At 43.8% G+C, this 17,424-nt stretch overlaps 1 protein-coding gene and 1 long non-coding RNA gene across 6 annotated transcripts in view; one reads left to right on the top strand and one right to left on the bottom strand.

Moving 5' to 3' along the window:
* The window catches only part of ARHGAP21 (Rho GTPase activating protein 21), a 129,993-nt gene extending 127,689 nt beyond the window's left edge, over positions 1-2,304 (bottom strand). For 3 of the 5 annotated variants that reach the window (XM_068561452.1, XM_068561444.1, XM_068561437.1), the window contains exons 1-2: positions 2,133-2,303; positions 317-752 (exon numbers count right to left, since the gene is read on the bottom strand). In XM_068561452.1, coding sequence (XP_068417553.1) covers positions 317-397 — 81 coding nt within the window. In that variant the 5' untranslated portion in view covers positions 398-752; positions 2,133-2,303. Of the gene's footprint in view, positions 1-316; positions 753-1,716; positions 1,766-2,132 lie in introns of those variants that run through there. The other 2 variants (XM_068561422.1, XM_068561431.1) reach the window with 2 other exon arrangements.
* A 60-nt stretch (positions 2,305-2,364) lies between these two features.
* LOC137775517 (uncharacterized) lies at positions 2,365-3,661 on the top strand. The gene is made up of 2 exons (XR_011076037.1): positions 2,365-2,904; positions 3,085-3,661. It is a non-coding gene; the product is annotated as an uncharacterized lncRNA (long non-coding RNA).
* Positions 3,662-17,424: the final 13,763 nt, after the last annotated feature.

A 17,424-nucleotide genomic window follows, 5' to 3' on the forward strand; every position in this document is an offset into this window, starting at 1 on the left:
ACTGTAGGAAAACAGAAGCTTGTAGTAGTCCCAGCCACCTAAAAAGGGAGAATTCCGTGCCCTGAGATGACCAAGATGGGGACATTTCCAAGTAAGTAAGGAAAACGTCCTTGCAGAAGAATCACTGGAAGTTCCTCGAAACAAAAATGGGCAAGGCTTCACCTCCCTACCGGTCAAGCTGGGGCACTCCCACCATTCAGTCCAAAGCCCCACAAACCTCTTCTTAGGCCCGGGGGCAACTGACCCCCCCACTGGCAGGACACCTCACAGACACAGGTCACTGCGGGCTACACAGGGGTGCTGCCTCTGCGCTTACCTCACAGGCGGGGGACCCGCAGGCCTTGAGCTTGTTGTCACCATCTCCCTCCGGCAGACCAGTCCGACGTGTGGCCATCATTTCATTTCAAATTACAAAGAAGGGACCAACCCATGGGAGTCCACATTGGGGGGGAAATGCCACCAGACACCCAAAGGGTAAGAATTCCACACCAGGCTCCTAGAAGGTGCAGTGCCGGTGAGACAATTAAAGCGCCAGGGAACGAAGGTTTTGATGAAGCGCCTTCGAAATGCCCTGATGATTATTTCTTCGGACTTCAACTGACTTCACCGTCTTCGTCCATTTCTCCAGACATAAAAAACAAAGAAGAGAGGTCTCCTCGGCGGCTAGAAAGCGGTCCCCTTCTTCCTAGCGCTCCTCCCAAGTCCAAGAGCAAGGCGAGCGCGTCGTGAAGGCTCTCCCAAAGAGATCTTTCCTAGAAGAGGGAAAAGTTAAAGGGCATGAACTTTCTCCATACACTGACCTTAGCCTTGATCACATGTCTACCCCAAGCTCGCCTTTCCAACACATGGAAAGATAATTCGGTCCATGCTGATGAAGTATGAAAGATGAAAGAATCTTCCCATACAAAAAGAGAAAGAAAAAGGGGAAAAAATCCTATAAATCAGGGGGGAAAAAAAAAAGCGAAACATCAGAACTGCACGGTGGTTGCCTCAAACATGCCCGGCCGTTGTGCAGCCGTCAAGAAAAACCGTTCCCTTTTCAAGTGCATTTTAATTAATGTATTTTCTGGGCAGAGGAGAGGGAGTCTGTGTTCTTCTGCATCACCCGGATAAGCAAACTTAAGGGAAGTTTGCTCCCCGCGGGACTAAAATGGGATAATCCTTTTTCAAAAGCCCTCCTTGCTCCCCGCCATCTCCCCAGCTCCCCAAAATAAAAACAAAAAGCCCTGCTCGGACGCGACCGGCGGCTCGGCCGGCGTCTCCAGGCGGCCTGGGGCACCCGGGGCGCCCGCCCTCCGCCCTCCGCCCCGGCCCGCCGGTGTCCCCGAGGAGGCGGCTGTTTTCCTTGGCCCGCGGCGGGGCTGGGCGGCGACGGCGCGGGGCCGGGCGGGGAGGTGCGCGCGGCGGCAGGAGGGACTCCCTCTCCGGGGCATTATTCCGGAGCTACAGAAATGAAGCCGCAGCCCCGGCCACTTTTATTTAGTTGCCGCGCCCCAAACTACGCCTCGACACGGTCTTCCCCGTTCCCCGTGGCCACCTAGGGAAAAAAAAAAAAAAAATAGGAAAAAGAAAACCACCACCCACCGACCACTATTTCCTCCGCCCCTTCCAGAGGCGGGTCGGGGATCTCGATCTCCCGGGAAGGGCGGCCCAAATATGTACTTTCCAAAACGAACGGGGACACCCGGGGGAAAGGCCCAAAGCGAGGGGGCTCACCCTGCGCGCCCCGCCTGGCCCGGCTTCCGAGGCGCGGCGGCGAGCGGCGCCGGAGACACGGGCCGGGCGCCGGGCCCAGCCGGTACGCGCTAGGCCGCAGGCTCGGTTAATATTCATGAGCGGACGGGAGCCGCCCCTCCTCCACGGCCGGCCGGCGGGACCCCGGCGCCCGCCGCCGGCCTTTGTGCCCTTCCCTCCTCCCGCCGGCCTTCCCTCGCTCCGCACACGCGGGCGCGGCCCCTCTGCCCCCGCCGGGCGCTCGCCGCCGCTCCCTCCGGCCCCGCGCCAGCGCCGGGGCGGGCTGGCCCGGGGTGGCGGGAAGGGAGGGAGCCAGCGGCGAGCCCGGCTCTCCCTCTCCACCCACCCGCCAGCCCTGCGCCCCTTCGGCCGAGGCGGAAAATAAAGCAGACACGCACCGGAGAAAGCGCGGCGAGTAGATCCGCACCGAGCCGGCTGGCCCCCGGACGGCGCGCCCCTCACGCCCGGCGCGCACCGGACCGAGCGGCAGGACGAGCCGGCGCTGTCCTCCGCCGCCGCCGCGCTCCGAGGCCGCCGCCGCCCCCGGCCGGCCGCTCCCAGGCACCGCCGCGACCTGCCCCGGCCGGCCCCGGGCTCTCGGCCGCCGCGGGAGGGCGTGGGGCGGGGCGGCGGCCGCCGGACTCTCCCCTCGCCTCGCCGGGCCGGGCCGGGGCCGCGCTCGGGCGCCCGCGACCGCCAAGTGACAGAAGTGCCTCGTTCCGCTGCCGCGCCGAGCTGTTTCCCGGGGGCGGATTTCTCGCTTCTTCCTCCCTGGATCCACCTCCTCCCACTCCACCTCCTTCCCCTCCCCTCCCCAGGGGAGGCTCTGGGGCTGAATATTTTCTGTCTTGAATAATATGGTCCCGGGAACCGACGCTGGAGAAGGGGGATTAGCCTGGGGCGGGGGCGGGGACGGGGGGTGCTCGCCAACCCCCCCCAATGTGTGTCGGGACCTACAAGCCCTCACCACCCCCGCAACACCTCCCCAAAAACCAGACATACAAAACCCTCCCCGCCTTCTCCAGTCTGCCGAGCGCAGAGCGGGAGCGGCCAGGAACCCGGGCTTCCACTGGGGAAGGGACTAGGTACTCGGCGTCAGGGCCGGGGTGGGGGTCGATCATACGACTAGACTCGCAGAATTGGGTCCCAGACTGCGGGGGACACGCCCGGGTGAGTTTTTGACCCTTTTTGCAGCGGGAGGGGTGCGGTGTGGGACTTCAAGGTAAGGGAGTGTCCTCTCACGCCCGACAGTAAGACAGCTTCTCTTTTGGGGTGGGTGGGTGGGGGGGTTGGGGAGAGGTCGCAGCCAAGCGTTGTTCATTCAATTCTTTGCCCTTTTTACATCTTCAGGGCAGCTGAACAATTCGGCGCGGCTAGCGGAACTGAGGAAAGGTGGCGGCGCTTCTCCACACACCAGGTCGCAGAAGCGCGGGGTCCCGGGCACAACCGCCGCCCCTCCCCACCCGATTCCGGGGCTTCGCCCCAGACCCCCGGCGGCTCGCTCCGCCCCGCCGCGCCTCACAACATCTCCCGCTGCAAATGGCCCAATCGGAAGACGCGACGAGAGAACGCCAGCCAATCAGGGGCTGCTGACCCAGGCGTCCCTCCACCCTTTGCCCGCCCCCAGTAGGAAAGCCACCGCCCCTCGGGCTCCCCTTCCCACCCCGCCCCCCTCCGGGGAGGTGTCTCACAGCTCCTGTCCTCGCCGGGCTGGAGTGGAGGACCCCGCCGGGGCGGCGGGGTTTGTCACCTAGTCACCCTCATCCTCGCCTCCTCCCAGACACACCCCTCCTCCCTTTCCCAGTCCTCCTGCTGGTGCTGTTGAGGGTCATTTTTATCTTCGTGCCGGCGGGGGACTGCCAGCTATTGTGTCTGATCAGCTGCCACCGCCCTCCTAAGGGGAAAAATAAAAGAACAAACCCGAGAAGCTTTGGGGTCTGCGTACCTTTTCCTTCCTTTCTTACCGCACTCTCCCCCGAAGATTTAGAGACACCTCCCCGCTCCACCCACCCCGCCCTCCACACCCAGCTCTCCGTCCGCTGCCTCGGGTCCTGTTTTTCTGTTGTTGTTGAGAAAAAAAACCAAAAACCACTCCCTGGAGCCTGAATACCTGTGCTGTAGTTTTTAGATCTGCCTAAGAGTGGAAGGTGCCGAACATTTAGAATATACAACTAAATCCTCCGCCTCGATTAGGGGAACGACTCTGACTAGATCATTTTTATGTGGCCACGAAATTTGCATGTTCTTGACAGCCCCTGACAAAACTAGTCAGCCAATAACAAAGGAAAAAAAAAAAGAATAAAACAGAAGGAATTCCTGCCAGTCAGTCGGTAATTTACTGAATAGCCCACTGGGCTATCCAGTTCTGGATGCGATAGGGTAAATGAACTAGAAGTGAATAGAAATGCAGGGTTCAAGTAGTGTACCTCTAGTGGGCTTATAGAATATGTCCAGAAAGGAAAAACAATTTTAAGCACAAAACAGCTCCTTACAAATGCAAATGCACGTGCATGGCATAAACTGAGTACCTCACAGCTGAGGACGTCTAGGGTTAAGGTTTTTGTCATGGAAATTTTTATAAATGTTGATTTTGAAAAAGGCTTTCAGTTTGGTAAAGGAGACTAAATGTTGGCCATGGAAGGAGATATGAAAAGGAGGTAAAACACATTTTAGGAATTGTGGGAAACTAACGTAACCTAGAAAGACATTTCTGTAAGAGGTAAGCAGAAGAATCAGGGTTACAGTCTAGCTTCAACATTTACCGTGTGACCTAGGGTAAATTTTTACTTCTGTATATACGTACTAGAGCTACCAAGTAATAGTAGTGACTACAGTCTATAACAGCACTGCCTGCCTGCTGAGTATTCCAGAGCTTTACACACAATTTAATGAGACAGGTACACTGCACAGCCAGGATTCAAGCCCAGGGGGTAGGGTCCAGAGTCCATGCTTCTCTCCACAACACTATCCTACCTCTAACACAGTTTTTAATAATAACAACAAAAGCTAACATTTACTTAGCTTATCCTCTACTGATGATTGTGCTTTGTGGGTAACTGATTTAATCCAACCTCTGGGATCGGCAGGATTATGGTGTTCGAAAACTTAGGATTGTTTTTAAGAACCATTATAACTTGCTACCATATGTATCTTATGTGTATTAGGCTATCTGGATGCAGAAGAGCAAAAGCACATAACTAAGATTTGGGAAACCTGAGTCCTAGTCCTCTCCTGGGACCTCCAAGTATGACAGAACCTTCCCTCTCTTGCTGGGAGGTTGAGAGCATCAAATAAGACAATAGACGTAAATATTATTCCGATTAAAGTATTATTATGAAGGAGGGGTTTGTCCTGTTTTTCCAACAGGAGCCCTATGCTTTTATAACATTTCACTGGTATTTATTAGGAACATATTAACCCAGTATAAAAAATTAGGTCTATTCCTTTCTAAGGCATGAGCAGTAACAATACTTTAATAGCTGCTTGAGCTCTCATTTAGATGCATTCTGAGTAGACCCAAGTGGATGCCCTCTAGGCATCTGGGAAGTGGCAGCCATCCGCTCCTCATTCTCCGTTCCAAAGGCTGACGGTATAATTGGGGGAGGATGCAAATCAAACCCTTGGCGTTGTCTTCAGCTGCCCATCTTGGGTGTTTCACTCATTAACACTTCCACCAGAGGGAGGGCAGGAGAAAGGAAAACCAGCCAAACCTAACTCCTGTGGCTACTTGTTAACCATTCCAGTGAGAGATCTGGTGAAACAGTAGGTTTGGGGATCATTGTAAATGAAGAGATATGGAACTAACCGTGGGTTTTGCAGTTGATATCTTGGTAGTATTCTTTATCCCTAATATCGTGGATAAACAAGAGCTCACAGTAATTCTAGCTTTGTTTACTTTGAAAGGCTGATATTTTCCTCTTTTGAGCATAGCTAATAAATGTATGGATTTCTTAGAATCTAACTTCCTTGAAACAGTCTCAGAAATTACTATAGCTATATTAGTAACAACTATAAGACAACCTTGCACACTATAATTCTTGCAATGTAGGCGAGACATTCTTAAAGATGGGAACTATAACCTTAAAGTGTTCAGTTTTGACTTTGTTAGTGACACAGTAATATTGTTTTGGTGAACCATTATCAAGGAAATATGTCAAAGCCAGAAATAGAACCAAAATGCCCTAGCCCCTGGTCTAATGTCATTCTGTAATAATCTATGGATGATTTCTACTCTCAATATAGAAGTTGGCAATTCTAAGAGGCACAAGTGTTTGCCAGCGAATTCCACAGATGAAATGTGTAATTTGGGATGGAGCGTTCGCCAAACTATATGTCTGAGGCAGTTAAGACCAATGGCCCTCAGAGGAGTAAGGCTTTTCTTGGTTTTAGGACTATACTGTAGATTTTATTTCTTATTCATACAATAGTAAAAAGATACATTATCTACTAATATTTCTTTGAAAAAGACTTTCTTGTTGAATTGAATAACTACAGAAAACTCATCTCTCTGGCAAGGCGTTAAACTATTGTAATCAAGGGAAGGGAGTGATTTTCTACAGTAAATAATTTCTAGGGAATTCCCTGGTGGTCCAGTGGTTAGGACTTGGCGCTTTCACTGTCAGGGGCCCAGATTCAATCCCTGGTCCAGGAACTAAGATCCTGAAAGATGCGCCATAATTTCTAAGATTCTTCTTCCTTCATCACCTCTTTTTAATTAATAATGTAAACGATTTACTAACTTAATTCTCTGCATCTGCCAAATATATGATTTAATATTTCTGTCCACATGATTACTATCTATCTTCGGTTATTAATTTCTAATCTACAGGGTATTGATGCTGTTTTATTCAAAGTCTATAGTGCCTAGCAAGTACCACACACAATAGATACACTTGAATAATTTCTCTGCCCTCCACTTAACCTGGTCTTTCCTTTCTCTGGCCTAGTACTCTGCTTGAATGTTTCTTTTTTGTTTGTTTGTTGCTATTAATTGGTTACTTGATCATAAACAATTTTATATTATTATTTACCTGATTATTATCTCCTTTTCTATCTAGATTAGAAACTTCTCTAGGGCAGATTCCTAGGGCATTTAGTTCTTTTTCAGACCTCCATAATACCTACCACAGCTTTTATACATTTCACTGGAAAATTATTCAAGAAAAGAATGATGATTATATCACTATTACTGATAAATATTTATACCTCAAGAAATTCCTGGCTGTCCGACAGCTCTCTGGGTTGGTTACTGGAAGATATATGTATATGTCTGTGTGCATATGCCTAAAAGGGAAAGTGTAAATTACAAGAGGTGTCCACACAGAGGACACTTGATGTGGGCCTCAATTTCCAGAAATGCCACATTTTCTCTCTTTACCTACCTCCACCTCTGGTGACTGAGCTGTTTTTTGGCCACACTACCATGCCAAAACCATAGCACTTGCATTTTGGCAATAATTACAAAGCCCATAGTTTAACCATAATCATGTAGCAAACATTTTCTTCTGGATTCAAATTGTTTTTCAGCACCAGCAGCTCCATAATTAAAATTGAGTGGTATGGTGCTCATATTCATCAGCATTATTAAGAGTTTATTTATATATTTTGAGAAAAAGAAAGAATAAAAATGTACACATTTTTCTTTTATCCTAAGAATCGTGACTTCCATTTATAAGCATTCCAATTTTCCTTAAAAATATGAGGCCAGTTTTTTAAAGGTTTCCACCCACCCAACTAAATATGAGCTGGAACATCCTGTGAAAATACTGTGCAATCTGGGTAGAAACCCAGATTCAAACTGGAGAACTGAAATGTCCTCATCATCTTGGAATAGAACACTAAATTCCAACCATTCCAACTAGGAAATTGTGCTAGCAATTGATTTTGATATTACAGGCCTAATCCAGAGCAACCAAATCTTTTTCATCAGAATGAAAAAAATATCTTAGCCTTCCCTTTCATCTTTACAAGGCAGAAGTAGGAGAGACATCAAAAGACCTCTCCACTCCTTGATTCATTGCCTGCATTCTCTTCTTTTTTTATTTATTTATTTTCTTTATTTTTTTGGCTGCGTCAGGTCTTAGTTGCATCATGCGGGATCTTTCATTGCAGCGCGCAGGCTTCTCTCTAGTTGTGCCCTGAGGGTTTTCTCTCTTTAGTTGTGGCACGTGGGCTCTAGTTTGTGGCACGCGGGCTCCCTCATTGAGGCACACAGGCTTAGTTGCCCTGCGGCATGTGGGATGCGGGATCTTAGTTCCCCGACCAGGGATCGAACCCGCGTCCCCTGCATTGGAAGGAGGATTCTTTACCACTGGACCACCAGGGAAATCCCGACTGCATTCTCTTCTAATCCAAAAGTCAACTAAACAAGGGTTCTACCTTCAGATAGGAAAGGTTTGCAGGATAATATGTGGCAGTACACATCTGGGCTTCAGTAGGATAGATGCAGGCTTGCATAACTTTTCTCCCAAAAGATTTTTTCAATTACGTTTTAACTTTTAAAAATTGCAACACAGAAAGAAAAAAGTAGATATTGCAACTAGGAGAGAGCCCAATCTTGTGTCACATCCTATGAACCCATCCTCTCGCCCTCTTCCAGCCTCCTACTGTGGCTCTTCGTTGGCTGGATCCACTCAAAGATAATTCATTAGCTGTGTCTTTACATACCTAGAAAATCTAGATAGCAAATCTGATCACAGATGGATAGAAAGAAAATAAAAAGATTGATGTAAACGTTTTAATTTGGAGAGGAAAAGGGGAAGATGAAATAAAGAAGCATATTATTCTAAAGTGAAAGAAAAGATGTATTATAGAAGACAACTCACCACAGCAAACAGAAGAAAAATAGAGACAAATGTTTTCCACCCTGAAGGAAATCAAATATGTCAAAAGTGAAATGACAAGATGGGACGTCCCTGGTGGCACAGTGGTTAAGAATCTGCCTGCCAATGCAGGAGACACGGGTTCGATCTCTGGTCCGGGAAGATCCCACATGCCATGGAGCAACTAAGCCCATGCACCACAACTACTGAGCCTGCGTGCCACAGCTACTGAAGGCCGTGTGCCTAGAGCCCATGCTCCACAACAAGAGAAGCCGCTGTGATCAGAAGTCCGCACAGCGCAACGAAGAGTAGCCCCCACTCGCCGCAACTAGAGAAAGGCCTTGTGCAGCAACAAAGACCCAACGCAGCCAAAAATAAATAAATAAATAAATAAATGTATTAAAAAAAGAAGTGAAATGACATGACAATGAATGAGATCTAAAAGGAGACGGAAGAGCTAAGGGAAGATACTGAGAGGGAAAAAAAAATCATACCATTGCAGAAGTAATAACTGAATTATAAGTAATAAGGAATAAGAAGAAACATCTAGCAGAAAATAGTGGGGTGGATGACAGGCTTCTAAAAAGCATTTCAAGTACAAAGGAAAAGGACAAAGAGGTTAAAGTGATTAGACAGGAGATGAAAAATATGGAGGACAAGGAACCAAAATCCAATTTAGAGAAACTGATGCCTCTGACATAGAGTTTAGAACTAATGAAACTAGAAAAATCATTAAAAGATGTAAAATGTCCTCCTAGATCTGTTCTCTCCTTCCATAAAAATAGCGTTTGAGCTGGCCACATGGTGAATAAGCTGCACTTGATTTTACAGCCTTTCTTCTAACTAGGTGTGGCCCTAAGACTACATTTTAGGCAATGAAATGTGAGCAGGAATGGGTGTCTGCCACGCTGGAGGTCTTCCTTAAAAGACTGAACCTGTACCTTCCTAACCCTTTTCCCCCTTCATGATGGCTGGAAAAAAGGATTCCCAGATTTAGCAAATAAAAATAAAGAATGCCCAGTTCAGTTTGAATGTCAGATAAACAAAGAACACATTTTCAGTGTATCTCAATTATTGCGTGAGACATACTTGTCCTAAAAAATTATTCATTGTTTATCTACAATTCAAATTGAACTGGGTGTCCTATATTTTATCTGGGAATCTTCCTGTAGATACTGAGAATGGGAGCATCTCCTTTGACCCAGAGATGGAAGTCACCTGTGGAAGATGCCAGAGACATTGCCACAGGCCTGAATTGCCTACTTCTGGCTTGTTACCAGAAACAGACATAACCTTCCATGTAACCACTTCTATATATAAGGACCACAGTATTTTTAAGATCTTTTTGGTATAGGAGCTTAGCTTTTGTCTAAACTATATGTGAACACCTTTTTTGCAATGCCAAAGATTAAAAAGACTTACCATGTTTCAGGAATTATTGAAAGAGAATAATTACTTGGGGGATGTCATTAAACTTTGATTATTAAAAAAAAAAAAAAAGGAATCCTAAAAGTAAATCAAAGTGAATCACTTAAAGCAGGGGATGACAAACTATGGCCCACAGCCCAAATCCAGTCTGCTGCCTGTTTTTGTAAACAAAGTTTTATGGGAATACAACCATGGTTATCTGTTTACTTGTCTACGGCTGCTTCAGCACTGTAATAGCAGAGGCAGGACACTGCAACAGAGACCATACTGCCTGCAAAGCCTAAAATATTTCCTATCTGGCTCTCTCCAGAAAAAGTGTGCTGACCTCTGGCCCAAAGGAAAAACATTATTGACCGCAGAACTCTTCTCAGTATGAATTGATATAAAAGAGTTTTGAAGAAAAAAAGATGCCTTAAAGATGATACTATGTAGTCATCCACATTTAAAAGCCACAGAAAGACACTCTCCACTATGTAGATATTTGGGAAATGTATCACCTTTCCTCAAAACAATTATATGATACAACCATATAATCCACTAAGACAGGGTTCAGAGTAAATATAAAAGGACTGAAACAACTGATTATATAGAACGTACACATTATACATCTTGAAAGAAAGGTCCTACAATGAAAAGTAATAACGCTGTCAGTATAATATATGAGAATCAAAATGAGGGTACAAAAAATTGAGAGGTGGAAGGACAAAGAAAGGTGAAAAAGTGTTAATTGCAGTAATTTCCTCAGTGGTTATAGGGAGTTAGAATTCCCTAATAGTATTCTTCTGGTATCTAAGGCAGAAGTGTTGAGTGACTAAATAATTAGAAATAATGTGAAAAGACACAGACTAGCAGAAGATATATGTCACTGATATAACCCACCAAGGATTTACATCGATAGTTTATAAAGAGCCCCTATAAACCAATAAATACAATAGAAAAGATAAATACGCAATTCACAAAAGAGGAGACACAGGTGGTCACTAACCATAATAAAAGATGCTCGATATCAATGGAATCAGCATAATGCAAATTGAAATGATAATGAGACCATTTCAAACCCATCAGCCTGGCAAAAAATAAGTCTGATAACATCAAGGGCTGAAGTGTTGATGAAAACAGAAGCTCTTACACACTGCAGGCGGGAAATATAAATTCATAAAACCAGTAAATGGCAACTCTACTTGCTCAGTCCCCAACCCCTGGATTGTCTGCAAAAGTTGTAATGACTATTACCTCCACCTTGATACTCAAAAGGGGTCTCAAGTGTAAAAGGCCTTAATCTGCTTTTCCCATATTAATCGGCAACTCTGTTTATTCTGTTGCTTCAGACCAAAAACTTTGAGGCAGCCTTGACTTTACTTTCTCTCACACCCCCCATCTTACCACCAGTCAGCTCTGTTAGCTCTAATATTAAATCGTATCCAGAATCCGATCACCTCCACAGCTATCACTCACGTCTAAGCCAAGTCATCTGTCACCTGGCTGGTGATGACAGTCTTTAACCAATCTTGGAGTTTCTGCCCACAACTTTGCTAGTGCCTGCTCTCAACACTGGAGCCAGTGTCACCCTTTTAGAATCTAAGTCAGGTCGGGTCATTTCTCTGCTTAGAACCTTCTACTGGCTTCCCACTTCCCTCAGATAAAAAGCCCAAATTCTTACAATAGCTTCCCTTGGTTCTATTTGAGCCACCTCCTGGCTACTGGTTCCAGTGCAGCCACACCTATACCCTTGCTGTTCTTCAAACACGCACAGACACACACACACACACACACACACACACACACACACACACACACACACACACACACACACGGCTCCTGCAGCCCACCTGCTGTTTGCACCTGCTGTTTCCCCAGCCTAGACTACACTTTTCCCCAGATATCCACTCGGGTTTCTCCCCCTCATTTCATTCAGTCCTTCGCTCAAACATCACTTTACTAGACAGGTCTTCCCTGAGTCCCCAGCCCGACTTAAAATAGTACCATATCTGCCCACCCCACCCCAAGCCAACTGCTCTCTCCCCACCGCTTACACTTTAATTTTTCAAAGCACTACCCCTAACCCTAATTGCCACCTGGTGTTTAATATTGTTATTTATTGCCTCTCTTCCCAGATTAGAATGTAAACCTCAGAAGAACAGGAAATAAGTATCTTGTTTATTGCTAAATCCCTGTGCCTAGAACAGGCCTGGCATATACTAGACACCCAATAAAATATGTGCTGAAGAGTAAATGAAAACCACTTTGGCAAGCACATTTTAAAATATAATAGCGAGGAAAACTGAGGATGTACATACTCTATTCTAGACAAAATCTACTTCTGGATATCCACCCAGAGAAACTGTCCCTTTTATATCTAAGCAGAAAGTATAAAGTAAGCCTTTCTAGAAAAGCAGAAATAATATTCTCTTCAGTAGGTAAACAAAAATCAGTTTTGTTTAAATGATCCAAATCTATTTAGCAGGTAAAATGAAAATATCAACAAATATCAATTTATATCAAAAGAATTATGTTGAGTGAAAAGGCGAATTGTGATAAGATGAGCAGTTTGATGATGTAAATATTATATACATATGTATCCATATGTGCAACATATATTGTTTATAATGTACACATGTGAATGAAAAGTATAAAAATCATGGAATGATACACATCAACTTCAGGAGGGAAGGAGGAAGGAAAGAAAAGAGGGATGGGGAAAGGGTTTAGCTGCAACATTTTGGGTCTTTAAAATAAAAAGCTCTGAAGACATATCAAAAACATATTTTATCCCACGCACCTGTGGTCACCTAATCTATGACAAAGGAGGCAAGAATATACAGTGGAGAAAAGGCAGCCTCTTCAATAAGCAGTGCTGGGAAAACTGGACAGCTACATGTAAAAGAATTGAAATTAGAACACTCCCTAACACCATACACAAAAATAAACTCAAAATGGATTAGAGACCTAAATGTAAGACCAGACACTATAAAACCCTTAGAGGAAAACATAGGCAGAACACTCTTTGACATAAATCACAGCAAGATCTTTTTTGACCCACCTCCTAGAATAATAAAAATAAAAACAAAAATAAACAAATGGGACCTAATGAAACTTAAAAGCTTTTGCACAGCAAAGGAAACCATAAATAAGATGAAAAGACAACCCTCAGAATGGGAGAAAATATTTGCAAATGAAGCAATGGACAAAGGATTAATCTCCAAAATATATAAACGGCTCATGCAGCTCAATATCAAAAAAACAAACAACCCAATCAAAAAATGGGTGGAAGACCTAAATAGACATTTCTCCAAAGAAGACATATAGATGGCCAAGAGGCACATGAAAAGATGCTCAACATCACTAATTATTAGAGAAATGCAAATCAAAACTACGATGAGGTATCACCATACACTGGCCATCATCAAAAAATCTGCAAACAATAAATGCTGGAGAGGGTGTGGTGAAAAGGGAATTCTCTTGCACTGTTGGTGGGAATGTAAATTGATACAGCCACTATGGAGAACAGTAGGGAGGTTCCTTAAAAAACTAAAAATAGAATTACCATATGATCCAGCAATCCCACTACTGGGCATATACCTAGAGAAAACCATAATTCAAAAAGACACATGCACCCCAATGTTCATTGCAGCACTATTTACAATAGCCAGGACATGGAAACAACCTAAATGTCCATCAACAGATGAATAGATAAAGAAGATGTAGTATATATATACAATGGAATATAACTCAGCCATAAAAAGGAACAAAACTGGGTCATTTGTAGAGATGTGGATGGAACTAGAGTCTGTCATACAGAGTGAAATAAGTCAGAAAGAGAAAAATATCGTATATTAATGCATATATGTGGAATCTAGAAAAATGGTACAGATGAACCTATTTGCAGGGCAGGAATAGAGACACAGACATAGAGAACAGACGTGGATACGGGGAGGGATGGGGAGGGCGGGATGAACTGGGAGATTAGGATTGACACATATACACTACCATGTGTAAAACAGATAGCTAGTGGGAACCTGCTGTATAGCACAGGGAGCTCAGCTTGGTGCTCTGTGATGACCTAGATGGGTGGGATGGGGGGGTGGGAGGGAGGGGATATATGTATACATATAGATGATTCACTTCATTGTACAGCACAAACTAACACAACACTGTAAAGCAACTATACTCCAATAAAAAAAATAAAGTTAAAAAAATAACATATATTTAGACATAATATAGTATGTAATACAATCTATCTATTTCCACAACATATATTAAAACCAGAAAATCTGAACAGCATTTGTCTTTGGGGTGAGGAACTGAGAATGGCGAAGGAGAGGAAAAAGCACCTTGATCACCATTTGGAGTTTTTTTCCTAAAATTATTTATGAGAAAGCATTACTTCCATTTTTTAAATGACAAATTTAAAATGCCTTTCTTCAGTCCTTGTTGGGGCAAACAGATAGGAAAATAAAAACACTGAGGACCTGAATAATATAATTAACAAGCTTGAAATTATAAGTATCTATCAAACTCTCTCTCTAAAAATAAAAGACTACCTTCTCTCAAGGCTCCCATGAAACCACGATAACAATTGACCATATGTCAAGCCATAGAAAAGATTTTGGTACATTCTACAAGGCAGAAATAGCATAAAACAGTTTTACCACATACAACTCGAAATTGGTTTTTTTTTAAGTGGAGGCAAAGCCTTCAACCCTTGGGAATTATTCATGTGCTCCCCTAGACAACTCTTGTATTAATTACACAGGTGACCAAAATCCAAATGTCAGAGTATCAACAAAAGAAGGAAAATGAGAACAGTAGTTATCAAGGCCTGAGGAATGTGAGCAAAGGTGTACTTATAAGAACATTCATAACCTCATATATTTTCACTACCAAAAAAGAAACAATGAAAATGATTTTTAGAAATCAAGAAATTAGAAGCAAAGCTAAACCTAAGGAAAGCAGAATGAGAGAATTAATAAAAGTAAAACACTGAATCAAATAATTGAAAAGCAAAAAGCAGTGCAAATTACAAATAAAACTTTTGTAATAAAAGCAATAACACAAATAAATCATTTGATTATTTAATAAGAAAAAAAGAGAAGAAAACCTGGAAGAGAAGAATACCTGGAAATAAGAATAAGAAAATAACCACAGAAATGGAGGAAATATAAGAGAAGTAAAAGCAAGAGCTTGATAATATATCTGAAAACAGGGAAAATATAAAATTCCAAACGTTGACTCAAGACAAAGCCTACGTGGACTTCCCTCATGGCACAGTGGTTAAGAATCCGCCTGCCAATGCAGGGGACACGGGTTCAAGCCCTGGTCCTGGAAGATCCCACATGCCGCGGAGCAACTAAGCCCGTGTGCCACAACTACTGAGCCTGTGCTCTAGAGCCCGTGAGCCACAACTACTGAGCCCACATGCCACAACTACTGAAGCCCGCGTGCCTAGAGCCTATGCTCCGCAACAAGAGAAGCCACCACAATGAGAAGCCCATGCACCGCAACGAAGAGTAGCCCCCACTCACTGCAACTAGAGGAAGCCCGTGCGCCGCAACAAAGACCCAACGCAGCCAAAAAAAAAAAAAAGAAAAAAAGACAAAGCCTATGTAAAGAAGACAATAACAATGGAAGAAATCAAGAAAGTTCTCAAAGAAATACCTTTTTAAAAAGTGCCATAAATAAAATGCTTTCTGGGATACAGAAATTTCTTGTACAGCTCTTTAAGGAACAGATAATTCCTATGCAATTTAAATGGCTCTAGGGTATAAATAAAGAAGCAAAAACTTTTAAACAATTTTCTAAAGGCTGAATGATAAATATATGCCGGAAGAAGAAAGCCATGAGCCAATTTCCGATGCGAATAGTGATTTTTAAAATTTTTCTTAAAATACTGGTATTAACTTTAAGCAAAATATTAAATAATATCCCATGATGGGTGGCAGGGGGGAGAGGTTCATTGAATAAATGGAAATATTGTTAAAAATTAGCACATCTCCCCATTTTAATCCATCAGGTTAGTTACAGTTGAACCATTCAGTACTCACTCGATAAAATTCCTTAGACTTCAGTTTCCAGGAAGATGGAGTAGACATACTTTTCCCTATTCCTCTTACTAAGTATAGTTAAAAACCTAGATATCTTATACCTCAAAGGTTTTTTTCTTTGCTCACTTCACATATCCATCATGAATCAGTTCTACATCATTTTCTCTACATCTTCTTAACTCGAGAACGCAGTTTGATGGAACAGCCTTTACCTAAAATTTTCTGGTCTCACGGAAGAGGATAAAGCAAAATAAATTAGAGTGTTGGGAAGAATATTCACTATAAACTTTGATATATTTTCTTTTGGTAGTGTGGGTAGGATTAAAGGACAACATGGCTACTATTTTCTGCCTTTCATACTTTTGTAATATTACAGGATTTTGCAACAAACATGTATTAATTTTAGATTAAACTAATATTTGAGTTAAAAAGTCACAAAGGAAAAAATCTGATTTCAATCTCTCTGCTTTAATTGAAACACATGTATTTTCCCCCCAGTCACTAGTGGACATGGAAAATAATGTGTGATCATTCACGTAACAACGTTTGAAAACATTTACTAAATAAATTTATAGTTTTTAAAAACTAATCTTGCTTGAATCAAACACACCATTGAGTGAGAGGTTCTGTATGTACTGCATCAAGCTATAAAAAAATTCAAAGCCTAGTCAGAAAAAAAAGTACCCATGCATCAAACAACTTCAGAGCATGACCATATATGTGATACACTGCAGAATTTTATTAACCAGAACTGAAAACACAGAGACAGAAAAATGTTATTTCCTAGGGGATTTTATGACTTTTCCTCTGTGTGAAGAAAGGGAAGAGAGCCGGGGTGGTGGTCATAGAGCCGCCAGCTCTTCTGGCCATTGTAGAGTGGCTTGGTTCTGCCATCGGGCAAGAGTAAAATCCCAGTGGACCATTTTCAGTTTGGAGGATGTATGCTATGGGGCAATGGAAGAGAGTGAAGTCACAGGAAAGAGAGTGAAGTCACAGGAAAGAGAGTGAAGTCAAGGAAGAGAGTGAAGTCATAGGGAAAACAGAATGGTGATGAGGATGTGTATGGCTGAGAAAGAAGAGACACTTTTAGCATATTTCCGTAAAAGTGAAGGAGGACTGTCTAAAGAGGACAGCGGTGTTCCTTCTGTGTGGTGTTCTGTCTAAGACCCCATACTGTCCCCGTGAAGAAAGTCTTCTATAACGAGTTATAGGTGCTTGTCCCAGAGAAAAGGATCCTCCCTACTCCCATGTGATATCAATGCAGCAAGCCCTTGGCATCTTCAAGAGACACCTACGAATAGGTTAGCCAACCCCCAAACTCTCAGGTGCAACTCAAGGAACCACATGCACATACTGCTCTGACCTCTAGGGACTGACCGCAGATGGAGATAAGGGTAGGA

This window comes from Eschrichtius robustus, chromosome 1, assembly GCF_028021215.1.
Source record: "Eschrichtius robustus isolate mEscRob2 chromosome 1, mEscRob2.pri, whole genome shotgun sequence".
In the NCBI taxonomy this organism is placed as follows: domain Eukaryota; kingdom Metazoa; phylum Chordata; class Mammalia; order Artiodactyla; family Eschrichtiidae; genus Eschrichtius; species Eschrichtius robustus.